The 18,532-nt window shown below is 41.2% G+C and overlaps 1 protein-coding gene across 6 annotated transcripts in view; it reads right to left on the minus strand.

Annotated features, from left to right (window-relative positions):
* Positions 1–727: 727 nt before the first annotated feature.
* SHLD2 (shieldin complex subunit 2) overlaps positions 728–18,532 on the minus strand; it is a 101,019-nt gene continuing 83,214 nt past the window's right edge. For 2 of the 6 annotated variants that reach the window (XM_059900656.1, XM_059900657.1), the window contains exons 8-11: positions 13,318–13,546; positions 9,804–9,919; positions 4,031–4,163; positions 1,200–1,323 (exon numbers count right to left, since the gene is read on the minus strand). In XM_059900656.1, the coding sequence (XP_059756639.1) occupies positions 1,215–1,323; positions 4,031–4,163; positions 9,804–9,919; positions 13,318–13,546 (587 nt within the window). In that variant the 3' untranslated portion in view covers positions 1,200–1,214. Of the gene's footprint in view, positions 1,324–4,030; positions 4,164–6,724; positions 7,391–9,803; positions 9,920–13,317; positions 13,547–18,532 lie in introns of those variants that run through there. The other 4 variants (XM_059900661.1, XM_059900658.1, XM_059900659.1 and 1 more) reach the window with 3 other exon arrangements.

Consider the following 18,532-nt stretch of genomic DNA (forward strand, 5'->3'; position numbering starts at 1 on the left):
CCACAAGGTGACCCAGCACAATGAAACCCTTGGATTTCCATAAAACATTTAGAACCAGCTTCTCAATTTCCACACCAAAAAAGTGCTAGAATTTGGTTGGATTCTTCATGGAGTATATAGATCAGTTTGGTGGCCATCTGGTATCTTTACAACGTTGAATCTTCAACCCATTAACAGGGTGTATCCCTCTATTTCTTTAAGTCTTTTGCAAATTTCCTTAAACGTGTTTTGTGGTTTTCAGGAACGTGTTTTTGCACCTCTTTTCTTGGATTTATTCTTAGGTGTTTTATATTTGTTTGTTTCCAGTATATAGAGATTCTATTGATTTTTGTATGTTGACTTTGTACCTAGTGAGTGGCCTTGCTAAAGTCACTTGTAATAGTTTGTCTGTCGATTCTTTGTACTTTCTTTGTATATAGTCATGGCCTCTGTGAATGATAGTTTTACTTCTTCCTTTCCAATCTTTATGCCTTCTTTATCTCTTGCCAAATTGCAGTGGCTGGGTAACTGGACAAGAAAAGGAAATAAAAGGCATCCAGATCATGAAGGAAGAAGTAAAACTATATTTATTTGCAGATGACATGGTTTTGTATATAGAAAATCCTAAGAAATCCACCAAAAACTTTTGTGAATATAGAATTCTAGGTTGACATTTCCTTTTCTTTCAACAGCTTTAAAATGTTATTCACATTTCAGAACTTCTTTTTCTTTTCTTTCATTCTTTTTTTTTTTTTCTTTGACCATGCAGCACGCCTTCCAGGATCTTAGTTCCCAGAATGGGGAATGAACCTGGGCCACTGCAGTGAAAGTGCCAAGTCCTAACCACTGGACCGCCATGGAATTCCCTACAATTTCTTTTCTGTGTCTCCCTTTTATCTGACATCTTGGCCCCTCCAGTCCCAGCTGCCTTGGCAACCCCAATCTCCAGTGTCTTGTCTCTCCAGCTCCAGAGTCTCTGCTGCCTCTTCTGCCTCTTAGCCATGGCCCTCTGTCCAAATGCTCAGCCTCTTAACTAGAATCAGCAAGTTTCCTGAAGGGAAAAGTGGTTCACAGAACGTCAGCTCATCTCCTTGTGTTTTCCTTCTTCTGAGATCATGGCCCATCAAATGCTTGTCGACTTGGCAGCTCTTCAGCAAAGAAGTTTTCTGCATTTTATTCAGGCTTTCTAGTTGTTCTCAGCAATGAACACAACTCTGACTCAAGCAGAAAAATAATTATTTTCTCAGATTTCTTCTCCCAGAAAAAGAATTCTTAGCAAAGAGTGATTTTATACAGGGAATTTGATGACACAAGTTACACAGCCTTCTTGGGAGGCTGAGGAAGCTAAAAGGAGAAAAGTTGCTTGTATCAGTTGGCTATTTTTGGAATAATGGTGCATAACAAACAATTTCAACATCTCAGTGTTATACTAAAATGAGCATTTATTTCTCACACATCTATGGGTCAGCTGAGTGTGGGCTGATCTAGGTTAGGCAACTCACTTTCAAGCTGTGGGTCTGGCCAGGCTTGGGTTCTCATCCAGGCCTGCTCCATGTTTGTTCATTCTGAGCTCCAGCTGAAGGGGCAGCAGCTACCCAGGGAAAGCTCTTCTCATGGGGAAGGCAGAAGAAGGGCAAACACATTTCTACCCTCTGCTTGTGTTGTGTCACCTAATATCCCATTGGCTGAAGTAAGTCATTTGTCCAAGTTCAAAATCAAAGGGCAGGGAGGTAAACTACACCTTTTTGTGAGAGGAACTGCAAAGCACCATAGCAATGGATACAGCTACAGGGGGGGTTAAGGATTGGGGTGATAACTCAGTGCACCATACTGATGTTCCCTAGAAATGGGGAACGCCAGGCCCTGTGCTTGGCTGTGCAGATGCAGTCCCTGAGGAGGAGACCTCCCTGCCTCGTAGCTGCTGCCAGGTCTCAAAGCCATTGCTGCCTATTTGGTATCCCATAGTGATGACTGGGTGGAATTTGCACAAATTCTTTGCTCAAATTACTGCAAGAGCCTTGAGCATCCTGCTGTCATAAATGTCACAGTCAAAGGGAGAAAAGGATGATTTTTTACCTTCTTTCCACTTTCTAGCTTCACCTGAGTGTCTCACATTTGGTAAACTCATCCTGGAACCCTGTTTCGTAAGTGCTGGGAAGCATAATTTCCAGACTTCCATTTCCAAAAAATGTAATAAGACCTTTAAAGGGGATGCGGAGGGGGCTGTGTGCCAACCCACACTCTGGGGCAAACCTGAGTCACAGGAACCTGCAGAGAAAGGAGGCTCTTGAAGAACCCACGTGAGTACTCTAGCTCATAACTGGTCATGTTAGAACCTCTCCTGCCCCTTAGGTGGCCTTCCCATACCCCCTCCCTGCCCCTGCGTGGATGATCAGAAATCCCTGTTAGCAAGTTGGGAAAGGAGGAGTGGGAGCACAAATTGGAGAAATAGGAAAACAGTGCTCCAAGCCGATCTTCTGCTGTGGCCGGCTATAGGCATGAGCCCAGGTCAGGGCAGGAGTGAGGGGGAGGCGTAAACTTTAAATGAAGTTGGAGATAACTAATGAGAACCTACTGTATAGCACAGGGAACTCTACTTAATGCTCTGTGGTGACCTAAATGGGAAGGAAATCCAAAAAAAGAGGGGATATATGTATATGTATAGCTGATTCACTTTGCTGTACAGTAGAAACTAACACAACATTGTAAAGCAACTATACACCAATAAAAATTTTAAAATAAAAATAAAAAGATAAATGAAGTTGGAGGTTTGGACCACTGCATGACTGGACATTTCAAGTGCTGAACATGACCTGTTTTCGCAAGTAGAAGTTATAGGAAAAATTTATTGTTACATAAGAGTGCTCAAAAAAGTCACGGGACTTGCCCTAGATTTTATCCAAATGGCAGGGAGAAGCTACCTGCCAAGCAGGTTTGAATGGATGACTGGGGAAAAAAAGGATCAAGTAGTTCGCTGATTACATTCTATAAGGCCGGCTCTTTCAACAAAATGGATATATTTCTTAATTGAATTTAATATGCCCTTATGAAGACAGATTGGAATATCTACTTATTATGGGTTTTTTTCCCCTAATTTTCAAGTATGGAATTATTTGCTCAGATCACTCTTCCCCTCTCAATTTCAGAGGTGTGTTTCTCAGAGTGGAATGACTGTCAAGGTGGGGAGAAAGGCACTAGCTCTGAGGAACTGTGCTAGGTCATTGCACATCATCAGCTTGTTAAACTCCACAGCAGTCCAGGAGAAACTGCCCCGCACTTAGACGTGAGGAAAGTGCACATCAGGGAGGAGATGCCATCCCTCAGGCCCCAGAACTAGGAAGTGGTGAAGCTGGAATTTGAATCAGACTCCAGATGTCTAAAAATGGTGTCGTTATCACATATAGCCAGAGAAACCTCAAAAAAGCGACGGTGTCGTGCCAAAACAGCCCCACAGCCTGGGATCCTTCAAAGGACTTTTAAGTGCCTATTGGATACAGCCGCTTCTGTTTGTGCACCTTTGGTTGCTAGTGAGGCTGTGCATTTCTCCACATTTCATCCTCCCTTTTCCCCCTCTTCCCTCCCTCCCTCCCTTCATTCTTTCCTCTTTCCTTTCTTTCACTCCTGTCTGTATAAATTATCTGCTCATCTCCACTGATGAAGTATATAATGCAGCAAGTGACCAGATTTGATTTCTATCTGCCCTTTGTTTTTGATAATATGTTTTTACCGGTTTGCTGATTGACAAATCTGATAGGACAAACGCAGGGAGTAGACGATAGTTGGTTGGCGCACCGGTGCAGACTGGATAGGGGGCTGGAGCTGGTGGCCTCCTTGTCAGGAGGGCTATGGGAACATGACTGACGGGCCAGGCCGGCCGCAAGCTGGTGGAGGGACCGGCGGCGTCCAGGGAATGTGGCCGGAGCAGAGCGCCACCCGGTCGGTGTCCTCGCACTCAAATCGGGACTGATGCGCGGCTACTGGAACAGCAAGAAAAGCGCCTGCCTCCCTCAATATATCTCTAGCGCCCTCTACTGTTTAGCATCCTACTCACTGCGAAGGAGAGACGCTTAAGGGAATTCCGTCTGCAGAGGAAGGACGAATTCGGAGCTGATTCCGGAGGTGAAAAGCTGGAAAAAGGACCTCAATTCTTGTCTTCTTTGAAGAATTTAGCAAAGAGACCAAGACTGTGAAAAAGATAAAAGCTTTTATTAGAAGCAAAATACGTGTGGAAGAGGCAATGTATGTGTGGGAAAAACAAAATACGTTTGGGGGAGCACGAGGTCGGGCTCAGAGTGAGTTGCGCGCAATAGGGGCAACTTAGGTTGCTTATATAGGGTCAGTTTTCCGGGTTTTGTTTTTGGCCAATCGTCTCCATATTTGGTCCTGGTGTGGGGCACATCGCTCAGCCAAGATGGATTCCAGCTGGCATCTTCTCCCTCTTGTCCTTCCCCTAAACTGAGGGCATTCTCTGAGCATGTGTCAGGCCAGGAAATCCACAAGAACGCCCCCAATCAGGGCCCACTGCTCCCGCTGGTATCCCATCTCAAAATGTCAGCAGATCAGCTGCAGCTGCTCAGTCTGGGGCCTATCTCCTACCTCAGAGCTGCGAGGCAACTGCTAACTGGTAAACCAGCCCTCCCAGAATCTTCCCTTGCGCCCGCTCCCAAAGACTACCTCCCCCTCTCCCACCAAAATAGCCACTAACCTGATTTTTTTAACCACTTTATACCCGTTAGAATGGCTAAAATGAAAATGATTGGCACCCCCAATTGTTGGCAAGGATGTAAAACAGGAGTCCTCATACATGACTGGTGTGTAAAACTGTGCAGTCTTGGAAACTGTGCACTGACAGTTTCTTATAGTTAAATATACACCTATCCCATAAACCAGCAATCTCAACAGGCATCTACCACACCCCCCCAGCTTCAAAATGAAAACATACATCCACAGGAAGACTTGTAAAAAGATGCTTATAGCCAAACATCTATAGGTATTCATAACAGCCAAAAACTGAAAATGACCTTTCATAGGAAAATGGATAATGTAATATATTCGTAAAATTGGTGTATTCCTCGGCAATAAAAAGAATGAACTATTGAGTCACATAAAAACTTGGGTTAATCTCAAAAATGTGTGAAAAAAGCAAGTCACCAAGGAATATAAGCTATATGATTTCATTTATATGAAGTCCAAGAACAGGTCACACTAACCTATGGTAATTGAAATCAGAACAGTGGTTTCCTGTCATGAGTGGCAGGGGACTAACTGGAGGTGGAGATGAGAATAGTGATGGAAATGTTCTAAATCCTAATTGGGGTATTGGTTACATGAATGTATTTTTTTTTCTATATTTGGGAAGTGATCTTTTTATTATTTTTAATTTTTTTTGGCCACACTGCACGGGTTGCGGGATCTTAGTTCCCTGACCAGGGATCGAACCCATGCCCCCTGCAGTGGAAGTGCAGAGTCTTAACCACTGGACTGCCAGGGAATTCCCAGTGAAGTGATCTTTTTAATATAGGGAATTTATATTCTTTAGAAGTTAGGGACATTTTCCTAGTAATTCCATCAAGTAAAAAGAATAAAGTAAAACTAGGATTTCCCACCCAGGGGAATCACTACACCATTTTGGTAAGATTCTTCCAGACAGTATGATCACAGTGCTGCATACATTATACTATACACATATGCAAATAAGGACAATTCCTTAGCTTTTCTAGTATCTGATTATGCAGACAATTTGCTGACCTGCTATCTAAGCTTATCTGAGCATGGAGTGAAGTGAATCAGAGATACCAGAATGGAGAGAGGAGTTACCATTTGGAGGGAGTTGTGGAGTGGAAGAGATCAGGCAGGAGCTTGATCTCCCATGACAAGAAATTGTCATATACTGTATAAAAAGGTTTTGTTGGAAACTACAGACCCTTCTCCACAGAAAAAGGTACTTTTGTGTGTGTGCACTCTCATACAGTCATTTTTGTATATGGTTTTGGGGAGAATCACAAAACTCCTGAGGTTCATTTTTAGGGAAGCCAAGTTAAAAACAAAAAAAGCCTGAATTAGAGAAAACAATTTCAATGAACCAAAAGAATTTTTAAAAACACACCTAGTAAAATAAACTTGTTCATTTTATCATGAATTTAGTTATGTTCAAGCAATATGATTAATCTAGTAATCCTCCAAACTTCCAGGTTAAGTACCGCTCCCTATTTCCTCATTGGTGACTACCCTTCTCTACGAGCTGCTGCTACAGTCGTAATGAGAGAACCAACTGCAAAGTGTCTGCTGGCAAGTAAATTCAGTGAGGCACTCAAATCCTAGAAATGAGCAATGTGACTCTCTGCCTCCCCTGATAAAGAGTTGAAACATGACCATGTTTCCTGCATTTTCAATGCCTCTTTATCGAAAGACATGCTCATCTGGAACTTGTCTAAATGTAGGCTTATTATGAACTAATCCATAGTCGTGTATAGTTATAATCAAGGAAATCATGTCATGTCTATGGTTTATTGACGTAGGAGTAAGGAAAGCACTTAGAGTTTGTGACCATAGCAGAAAAGCAATTCCTGAGGAAATGCCTCAGGTCCGCGTCCTAGTACTTAGGAGAGTGCCTGGAATGGAGCAGGGACTAAATGGAGAGAGCCTTTAATCCTAATGAACTGCTGCATGTTGCCTTCATTGCTAGATCATTTTTCTAGAAGCAAAAAAGGGAAAGACCGAAAAACAAACAAAAAACCTCACAGAATTTTCTCAGGGAAAAAAAAGTTTTAATTAATACCTTTAACACAACTCTCTTTATAAAATATACTTATTTTAAAACCCCGAGCAAAAGCCCTGTCATTCATTTCAAAAGACAAATCATTTCAGTGCTCTTCCTTGAAGTGCCTGCAGTTTCTTCCTCTGGTCTTAGAGAAGGGCATGGGACCCGTGCTTCATGTCGTCAGGATAAAAATCCAGGAGGGAGAAATCCTGTTGTAGTGGGTAGCTGTTTTCATCTAACACAAAGAGGCTCTGCACCTTCAGGACACAAGGTGCCCCACTGCCCGCCAGCAAGGCATGGAGCAGGTCTGCGGCGACCAGGTCGTAGGTGACGTCTGAGGGAGGGGCTGAGGAAGAGGAAACATGAAGGGCTCTTAGCATCCCTTCCAGGGGTGTGGACATGCTCACATTGAAGGGTTCATTGTTTTCCTTGGTTTCTCAAGTCCCAAACCCACTGTAAATGTCTCTTTCTACCCCCTCTCTTTCTAGTCACAGGTTACTCTAGAATGATGAGGCACAATTCCTGCTGATCTGGAGAGAAGGCACAAGTAATGCACTGTTCAGACTGATGGTGTTTCCTATTATGGTACAGCCCCTGGCTTCTTCAAACAATCGAGGGAAGAACTGAGATTAATCTTTTCCTAAATTAAGCCTGAAACAAAAAGGGCATGTCCATATCAGAAAAGTACTCTTATATTTATCTAGTCTATAGCTCTTATCACAGTTACATATACACATATTTATTGTTTATATAACAGGACTCTAAGTTGGTTACTTAATATCAAATCTTGCTAATATATAGAAATACTAAGATTCTAGGTGGATATGTCATTGTATTCTGCATTTGTCCTATATGCTTCCTCTCATTTTTTGAGGACATCCAATCAAGTCATTTAGCAAGTTGCTCAACACTAGACAGCCAAGGCATCACTGACTATGCTCAGACTCTACTGGTTCCCTAACCAACACCACCAGCCTTTCTTGGATTGAGTCTACAGACTCCTGGAGGGCCCATGACATATTCCTGGAGGTGTGAGAATTCTGTACAACTCTTAAAATTTTTGAATTTTCACTTTGATAAGCTAAAAAAAAAAATCAAGGTTAGTGATAATCTGAATGATCTGATGAACACTTTATAACGGTGCCCACATCTTCACTTATGGATACAATTTAATTAATGCCAAGAAGGAGGACTTTAATTGTCTCAGGAATGGGCAAAACACAGGTCTATACTGTATATAAGAACGATGCTTCTCTGAGAAATAAAGACTAACTGCCACTGTGCAAAAAATGAAAAGACAAGACTGAAAATAAACAAAGAACAATGAGAAAAGGCATGAAAACAGTGGAAAGAATGAAAATTAATAAAGAAAGTGAATTAAAAAAACAGAGAGACTTCCGATTAGGATGCAGAATACTGGGAAGAGTGTGGCTCCTACCCTAACAATTATTAGAAAAAGCTGAACAAACTACAGAATCACAATCTTCTTGGACCTATAAGTGAGCCAAGGTTGTACAGCTGCCAAGAAGACTGCAGTGTAAGGAGAGATAGGACAGGAGCACGGGTTTACCTGGGGCTGAGCTCAGAAAGAAGCCAGTCCACCAAACAAGCAAGAATGAAGAATGTGCTGAAAGTTTCAATGAACTGCTAAAAGCCAAGTGTAGACCAGCGTCAAAGACAAGGGGGCACGTGCTCTTCTTATCTTCACCAGGTACTCACAAGGCTGGATGCAGGTCAAGACATCAGAGAAAGCTTCCAGCTATGGTGAAGGCCTGGGAAAGGGGAGAAGCTGCCAGAAGGAAAAGCACAAAACACCACTCAGGACGTCTCCCTTAAGGAACAAAAGCTTTAAACTGCTGGAGGAAGACCTCAAGTCCTACTGCCCCAAGATACAGATGGTGAGGATGAAGATGGAGGAAAGGTGAAAGGAAAATCCCTCTATCCCTGGGGGAGGGGCAGAAAACCACCCTGGATCAAGACCATTAGCGGTGCCCTGCTGCTGAGAGAGGGGCAGGACCACACAAAGATACCCACCAAAGACACAAGGCAGAGCTTGGCTGACTTGGCAGGAGGGGCAGGGTCACTGAGAAAGCACCAGATCCAAGACCCAGACACACAGAGCCTGTGTAAGACTAAGGCTGGACCAGAATCAAAGGGAATCACTCCTACCCTTCCCTCCAGGCTGGGATGCACCAAATGACAACGAATAGAGCTTGTACAACCTGGGGAGGTACAAGAACATGAAGAGAAACTCTCTCTGAGGCCCAGGTACAGAGTGAAGTGTTAAAGCTGATTGGTGAAGCAGGAATAGTAGGGAAAACTCTCTGGAGAACCACTCCGTACCATGAGCATACATAATGCTAGATAACTGGAAGCCAGTGGTGACCGGAAGGTAACCAGAACAATAAAAAACTCAAATCCAACTCATGGTCTGACAAGATTAACTACTCTGCCCACCCCCGACCCCCAGTAAAGGTCTAGGAAAACAGGCATGCCCACTTCAGGTACAAATACTGTTTACCTCAGTCTGTATTGTTCTATATGCAATGTTCAGCATTCAAGCAAAAATGAAAGCCAGAAAAAATAATCCACTATTAACAGACAGAGCAATCAACTGAACCAGATTAACTCATCTGCTTAGAGAGTCTAAGACTAATGAGAAAACGATGGAGTTTGAGCATCTGACAAATGGGTCATCTTCACTTTGTTGTTAGCCACTGACTAGACCTATCATCAGAGCTGAAGATCCTACATATCCGCGCCACCGACACTGGACAATCTTTATATGTTTATATAGTGTCGCACATTCATTTACTTAACTATTATAAAACTAAGGTCCTGGTGTTGGACACCAGGTAGGTCCTTGTTGATTATCTATTTTATATATAGTAGTGTGTATAGTCTTGTGTTTCACTTCAGCTAAATTATCCTTCTGCTTATATACTGACAAAAAAACCCTCTTAATTTACAGTATAGTGTTCCTTCTGTTCCAGTATACTATCTACACTCCTGAAATGAATGGTTTCACCAAGAACAACCTCTTGATGGCGTGTTGATATCTTACCTATAACTCTGTTGAGCCAGTCAGGAGAAATGTTGAGAAGAATCTTCTCTATCAGCTTTGATCCTACATGGACGCAAACCTTATATATTCCATCAACTATGGTCATTAAAGCTGGCCTACAAAAGAGTAAACAGCACAGGACCCTCAAAAAGATTTTCAATTAAAGAAATGTTTAAATGCAATATAATTTCAAAAATCACTGGGTTTTTATGCAGGGTTAATTTTAATTCCTAAAACAACTCTAGGACGTCCTGAAACATCCCAGAAATACAAGAAGGGCTTTTTTTTTTTTTAAAAAGAGTTTCAAGTGATAAATTAATAAATTTTATTTATTTCATTTTAAATTTTCAGATACTAATGTAAGAAGACATTATTTTACACTGCTGTGTAAATTATTTCTAGAAATAAAATAAAGATGATAATCATGTATTTCACAATCACAATTTCAAGTTATTTTTTTCCACTGGATTCTTTCTCATCAAAAACAAACTGTTTTGCATGTCAATAAACAAGGAACTAGGTAAATAGTTTTCAGTACCATAGTTTTCAGTACCAATAGTATTCAGTACCATAATATTCCATATGCAATGGAATATTATGTGACTGTTAAAATGAACGAGGAAGATTTATAAGTGCTATTAGGAGAGGAATGCCATGATACCCTCTAAGGAACAAACAATATGAACAAAACGATATGGATAATATTATTCTATCTATATACTTTTAAACACAGGGATATACCTCTTTTAAAAATAAATTATTAAAAAATAAATTGAAATCCAGATACTACTTGTGGCAATGACTGGGTCTGTGAACATCAATGGCGTCAAATAAGGAACATGGTTGTGTTCTGTAATGTAGTTGACGGCCAACCTTTTACAAACACAATGGTAGCAACCAAGTAACTTTTGGAAGAGGAAACAGAGGATTCACTGTCTTTAACAATGATTGGGCATTATCTTTAACTTTGCAAACTGGTCTTCCTGCTGGTACATATTGTGATGTTATTTCTGGAGATAAAATTGGTAATGATTGTACAGGAATTAAAATCTATGTTTCTGGTGATGGCAATGATAATTTTTCTATTAGTAACTCTGATGATGATCCATTTATTGTGATTCATGCTGAATCTAAATTATAAAGCTTGAATTAAATACATATACCCAGAGCGGGGGGAAAAATAATAAACTGAGAACAGAATTTAGAAAGACTTACTAGTATAGGGGAATTTCGTGTAACAGCTAAAACATGACTACTGATTTTCCCTCTAAAAACTTACTTCCCCCTTTATCCACATGATGATTCTAGTTTCTTTCCTCTTTTACACTCTATACTCTTTCCCCAGGCTATCTCTCTTCCTCCATTCTTTATTTCAACAAATACATACTCGATATCTTGTACCATGCAGTGTGCTAAGCACTGGGTATACACTAGTGAATAAGACAGATCTGGTTCCTTCACTCAAGGAACTTAAGAGTTTAATAGGATAGAAAGACAATAAGCTTTTCAACAATGGTGGCAAGATGATTCAATGGGGATAGAATAGTCTTTTCAACCAACTGTACTGGGACAACTGAATATCCACATGTAAAAGAATGAAGTTGGACCCCTTCCTTATACCACATACAGAAATTAACTCAAAATAGATCATGGACCTATACATAAGAGCTAAAGCTATAAAATTCTTAGAAGAAAATATAGGAGTAAACCTCCATGATCTTGGCTTAGGAATGATACTTTTCTTAGATATGATGTTTCTTTATGTTGCTTGAAAAGCACAAGCAACAAAAAGAAAAACAGATAATAAAAAGTGTTGGCAAGGACATGGAGAAACTGCAACCCTCATACGTTGCTGGTGAGACTGTAAAATTGTGCAGCAGCTTTGGAAAACAGTTTGGCAGTTACTCAAAAGGAACAAAAAGTTACCATACAACCTAGCAACTCTACTCCTGAGTATACATCCAAGAGAAATGAAAACATGTCCACACAAAAATTTGTACATGAATGTTCGGAGCAGTATTATTTATAATAGCCAAAAAGTGGGGACAATCCAAATATCCATCAGTTGATGAATGGATAAATAAAATATGGCATATCCATATTATGTGGCAATAAAAAAAAATGAAGTACTGATACATGCTACAATATGGATGAACCCTGAAACATGTTAAGAAAAAGTTAAGTCACAAAGGACTGCACACTGTATGATTATTTATATGAAATGTCCAAAATAAGCGTACCTATAGAGCCAGAAATTCGACTAGTGGGTGCTATGAGTTGGTGGGAGAGGAGAATAAGTGACTGCTATGGGTATGGGGCTTTGGGGGAGGGGGAGATGAAAATGATCTAAAATTGATTGTGGTAACAGTTGCACAAGCCTGTGAATATATTAAAGCCATGGAATCATACATTTTAGATGGCTTAATTTGATGGGATGTGAATTATATCTCAGTAACGATGTTTTTTAGAAGACAGTATGCAAGTAAACGACTCCAGGTACACACACAGGGCACTCTAACAGAGAACAAAGGAGGTGACTAAGAAGGCCTCTCTGATGAAGGGCCACTGAACTAAGACACGACGGAGCCAGCCTCGTGGAGTCAGGCAGAGAAAAGAGCATGTGAGAAAGCCCTAAGGAGGAAAAAGTCAGAGTGTCTAAAGAACTGCAAGAAGGCCGGTACAGCTGCAGCCCTTTGAGCAAGGCAAGGAGTACAGCAGATGAGACCACAGAGGCAAGTGTGATGGGAAACTCTGGAAAGGTTTTAAAGGAAGGGAGTGGTCACTCTGTCAGCTGTGGAGAATGGACTTGGGGGAGGCGAAGGGAGGGGACCATGCATCTGAATCCAATTTTCTTTTCCAGACAAGCAACTTTCAAAGTAAGAGCAAAGTTCATTTACTTATTTATAACAAACATAAATATATGTAAAGGGAAATAAGGCTTATGGACTAAGCTTCTGTAAATTTTCTTAAAGTATTCCATGATAACATGCTGAATATATTTGCATACGGCTTTTAGATATTGCAGTATTTAGAAATAGAAAAGAGAATAAAACACTGAGTGCTAGTCTGCTATCCTTAATTTCTAATATGAAGTTGGGGAAACTGAGATACAGAAAGGTTAAACACCTTACTAGCTTCCACAACTCAGAGGTTAGGTCATATAATTACTTTTAACCTTTAAATTCCAATAATACGTTAAGGTGAGGAAATGAGTTTCTTATGAGCCATTTAGAACTTGGTTAAAAATGTAAACCAAGTAAAAGTTTTCTTCAGTATAGCTGCTTAAAGACAATAAAATCTCCCAATTACTGCTTTTTAAAAATTCCTGTTATGATTACTGGGCAATTTCTGCTTTCATAAATAGCTATTTATCACTCAGGAGGAAAAATTTATTCTCTTGGATTAGCTCTAGTTAGTTCTCATTAGAAAGAGTTGATATATGTAATTTTTTGGTCACTTCCAGTCCTATAATATTAAACATTTTCCATCCCGCTGGCTTGCTTAGTTGCCTTACCTATAGTATTTTTTCTTCATGGTAAATGGCAAGCAGCTAAAACATTGTTTGTAGATCTTGTTCTCATCTGTTTCTAGTTCCAATCCACATTTTGCACAGCCCGTATATATAATATTGGGAAGAGAAGAAAAAATAATCTTCAGAGAACTGTGAGCATTTAGAGCTATCTTCAGAGATGCTGTAACGGGAAACACTAGCTCTAAAATCTGGGCTTTGATTAGAATCACTCCTGTAAAAGACAAACAGAAAGAAATATCACAAATTAGGAGGCCAAAACCATAACTTTAATTTACAAACATGGTTAACTATACAGTTGATTCACAGTTACTTACAGTAAAGGATACACCGAGGTCTTGTTCTTTGTCTTCTCTACTCTTTTCCTAGACATTCTCACTCACGGAGGACTTCCGTATTTACTATAGAGTGTAAGGGGTGATCTGCCTGCAACTTAAAGATTTATTTGGCTAATTTGGCTGAAAAGGTGGATGTTTTCTTCCTCCCTGTCCTCTGGAATCATGAAAAATCAGTTTAATCTTTTTTAGGAGAAATCCCTTTAAACACTTGAAACTAACTAACATGCCATCTCTTCTTCCTTTTTAATTAATCATCATCAAAAGTCAAATAGGAGGTCAGTAATTCTTCTATTCTCTACTTTGCCCAAAAATAATACACCACTAGCTTACCATCTTTTTAAACTTTTTTTTCAATTTCCCACCCATCATCATCCACACACTGGGTGTTGGTTACATAGCCATGTGAGCCCTGAGGGTCCTCATGTACTAAATGTTTTCTGTGTGACTCACCAGGCACCTCAAGCATGTTCATTCACTACTCACTGGCTCATGCACTCACTCATTCAACAAATACTGAGTATCTCTTATCTGCCAGACATTCTTTTTTTCTAATTTATCTTTGCCTTATTGTATACTAGTGAGATTGATGAGTTTATCTGAGCAACCTTCTCTTTTCCTCTCCATGTTCAGTTTAAAGCCTTTTTTAAGGCTTTGAATTTGCTCCTCTTCATCCTTTTAGCACACTCCGGGTCAAGAACTCATCATTCAGTGTCCTGTTCCCTTTCCTGGTAATCTCTGCAGGGGTCTCATTAATGGCGACTTTCCTATTCCTAAGCCCTTCAGTTTGCTTCAGTCTTTTAGTGCCTGAAGGTTGTTTCATCATCTCTTCCAATCATGTCATATATCTCTACACAAATTACAAGGGTGTGTAGCGGTCAGCATACCTAATAAACTATAGCAGACTCTTCATCACGCCTTTCCATAGACGTGATGAATCACTAAGAAATTATTTAGTGAAATAACTCAGTAATTTTATTTTTATTAAAGCATAGCTCACCTATGTTTTTTGTTTTTTTAATATTTATTTATTTATTTATGTGGCTGCGTTGGGTCTTAGTTGCGGCACGCGGGATCTTCGTTGTGGCATGCAGGGTTTTTCGTTGCGGTGCATGGGCTCTTCGTTGCAGCACGTGGGCTTCTCTCTAGTTGTGGCGCGCAGGATCCAGAGTGTGCAGGCTCAGTACTTGCGGCGCGTGGGCTTAGTTGCCCCACGGCATGTGGGATCTTAGTTCCCTGACCAGGGATCGAACCCTCGTCCTCTGCATTGGAAGGCAGATTCTTAATCACTGGACCACCAGGGAAGTCCCAATAAGTTTAGAAGAATGTTAATATAATTGCTAACATTTTGTAAATTTACACAACTCTTGAATTAAAAGTTCATGATGAATGTGGATACCGCTTTCAAGGGGTTCACGGCCTGCTGGGCACTGATATTCTGCTGATGGCAGGATACTTCCTTCCTTCCTCCCCTCCTCCCTTCCCTCCTTCCTCCCCTCCTCCCTTCCTTCCTTTTTTTTTAATTTTTGGCTGCACCACGCAGCTTGAGGGATCTTAGTTCCCGACCAGGAATTGAACCCAGGCCACTGCAGTGAAAGCGTGGTCCTAACCACTGGACCGCCAGAGAATTCCCAGAATCTTCATTTCTTTACAAGGAGGCAGGCACAGCCTCAACCCCTCTGGCTTTTACTAAGGAAGCAGACCCTCTTGGGAAATTCCCCCTGTTAATCTCCCTTTCTTCTGCCTTTTATTTAACTATGAAATAGGTTAGAAAAACATTGCTTGTATTTCCACATGCTCTCCCCATGTCTGTCTTAAAAACACATAAACAATGATAAAAACTATGAATTCCACCCTCATAGCTAAACATCAAGAGACTGAAAATAGCTAAAAGGGCCTCTGTGAACACAGGATACTGTTACCAAACACAAGTTCGGGTGCCCAGTGCATACTGAGGCTAAACAACCTGAAATGTTAGAGTTTGGAGCAGAGAAAGGTTTACTGCAGGGCCAAGCAAGGAGAATGAGCAGCTCACGCTCAAAAAATCCAAACTCCCTGATGGTTTTCAGGGAGAAGTGTTTTTGTTTTTGTTTTTATTGAAATACAGTTGATTTACAGTGTGCCAATCTCTGCTCTACAGCCTCTACAGGCTTCCCTGGTGGCACAGAGGTTAAGAATCCGCCTGCCAATGCAGGGGACATGGGTTTGAGCCCTGGGCCAGGAAGATCCCACATGCCGCGGAGCAACTAAGCCCATGCACCACAACTACTGAGCCTGTGCTCTAGAGCCCAGGAGCCACAACTACCGAAGCCCACGCGCCTAGAGCCCATGCTCCGCAACAAGAAGCCACGATGATGAGAAGCCCACGCACCGCAACGAAGAGTAGCCCCTGCTCGCTGCAACTAGAGAAAGCCCGCGCACAGCAACGCAGACCCAGTGCAGCCAAAAATAAATAAATAAAATAAATTTATAAAAATAAAAAAAAAAATGTGTACCTGGAGTCGTTTACTTGCATACTGTCTTTTCCATATGGTTTACCACAGGATATTAAATATAGTTACCTATGCTATGCGTTAGGAACTTGTTTAGGGAGAAGTTTTGCTGCGCAAAATTCGGGATGAGGGCTGCAGGGTGTGACTTTCTTCTGATTGGTTAATGGTGAGGTAACAGGGTGGTGTTCCAGGATTGTCAATCATGAGACTTCTGATTTCAACCAGTCTGGGGTCTCAGCATGTAGTTAACCATCTTCCACTAGTGTGGGGGGCCTTAGTTCCTGCAGAAGAACTCAAAAATTCTGTTATGTATATTACTTGAGCAGGAACCAGGATCCTGCTTTAATAGTTGCACTATGATTTCTTGACTGCTCCTTCTTTGTTTCTGCATTCCCTTACTTCCCTGGTTAGTCACTGTTGGAATCTACTCTTTGGTATTCAGGAAAGTCTAGGAGGCTGAAGCCTTTATCCTGCAAATAAGAAACTGGGGACACAGAAAGTTTTTTGTACCTGGGAAGGCCCCGCAGGGTCCTGCTCAGTTTCACAACCAGGGACTGACTATAACAGCACGAAGTTTTTGCATGGTTTCCCACTGGGGAGTACACCTCCAGGGTTTGCAAGAATAGTCCCAATTCCCAGCCTCATCCCCCAAATTGGTCAGTTTATATACTTAGTACCATTAATCATCAAAACTGTAGCCACCTAATTTGTTGTTGTCCATAATATTGTTTATTTTTATTTTAAAATCTAATTCTAGGTCTCCAATCCCAGCAAGTAGCTGTTTTATGTAAAAGGTAGATAACAGAGTAGACTTCTCTGTGACACCAAATTAAATGTAGCCCCTCTACTGCCTATGGCATTCTTCTTGCAGTGACCAGCTCCACAAGCCTGTGGGGCTTTGGGGGTGGGGGGGCGGGGACAGGAAGGACATATAAATATGAAACTGGGTTAGAAATTTACATGGCACTACAACACTACCCAAGATTTCACCAACTAGTATAAATCTAGAGTTTCTATAGCCACTTACTTCCATTTTTGAAAGTTGTATCAAAATTTTGTTTGGTATAAAAATTTGTAAATTTTCTATCATCTGTGTTTATTTTCCAGAAGTATTATTAATTTAACTTAACTGTTAGTACTGAAACAGAGTAGGACCCTGTGGGGCTCTCCCAGGTACAAATCCTTTCTGTGTCCTCATTTCTTGTTTGTAGGAAATAGGCTTCATTCAGCCTCCTTGATCTTCCCTGAGTTCCGAAGAGCAGATTCAAACAGTTGCTAATCAACGAAGGGAGGAGATGCAGAAACAAGGGAGGAGAAGTCAAGAAACAGTAGTACAGCAGTGGGGCAGGGTCCTGGTTCCTTCTCATGGAATATACATAACAGTATCTTTGAGCTCTTCTGCAGGAACTAAGGCCCCAACCCAAGTGGAGGATGGTAACTTCAGGCTGAGCACACAGATTCCCAGAGCACCACCCTGCATCTCTCACCCCAAATACTGCCCATAAGACTTCTCCCTGAAAACCACCAGGGAGTTGGGATTTTTTGAACATGAGCTGCCCATTCTCCTTGCTTGGCCCTGCAATAAATCTTTCTCTGCTCCGAACTCTGACATTTTGGTTTGTTTGGCCTCACTGTGCATCCGGCACACGAACTTGCGTTTGGTCACAATATCAATAAATGTTTCCATGTAGAAGTGGGTATATGGAGTTCTTCTCTGAGAATAAATCTCTGTATTCAATTAAAAGGTGGATATTTTGAGAGGTGTTGTTGTTTTTGTTTTCTACTTGCATTCTCCTTAGCTTAGTTTTATAATGTAATAATGCTAACCTATAATCACATCTTGGAAAATATTCAAACACACATACCTGAATTAACACAACTTGTAAAATTTTAACCTGGCATTTGGCCAAGGTAGAGTAAGCGACTGGATTTATGCTCCTACCTTGTGATATAATAAAAAGTAAATATTCGGTCTTTGTCCTTAGTTCCCAGCACACAGGTCCAAAAACTCTTGGAAATCTCCCAGAGTGATAAGAGTATCTTTCTTTGCTAATGAGATGACTGGTGACTGGGGCCCATAGGTAGCTTCAGGATGAGGGCTGGTCACCAAAAGAACCAAGGCAGATTAGATGGTTAGAACTTTCAGCCCTACCCACTGACCTCTGCAGAGGGGAAAGGGGCTGGAGATTGAGCTAATCACCAATGGGCAATGATTTCATCAATAACGCCTACACGATGAGACCTTGATTAAAAACCTTAAACAGGGTTCAAGGAGCCTCTGGATTGATGAACACATTGAGATGCTGGGAGGTTGGTGCACCTGGAGAGTGCATGGACGCTCCACGCCCCTTCCCCCATACCTTGCCCTATGTA

This window comes from Balaenoptera ricei, chromosome 16 (assembly GCF_028023285.1).
Source record: "Balaenoptera ricei isolate mBalRic1 chromosome 16, mBalRic1.hap2, whole genome shotgun sequence".
In the NCBI taxonomy this organism is placed as follows: domain Eukaryota; kingdom Metazoa; phylum Chordata; class Mammalia; order Artiodactyla; family Balaenopteridae; genus Balaenoptera; species Balaenoptera ricei.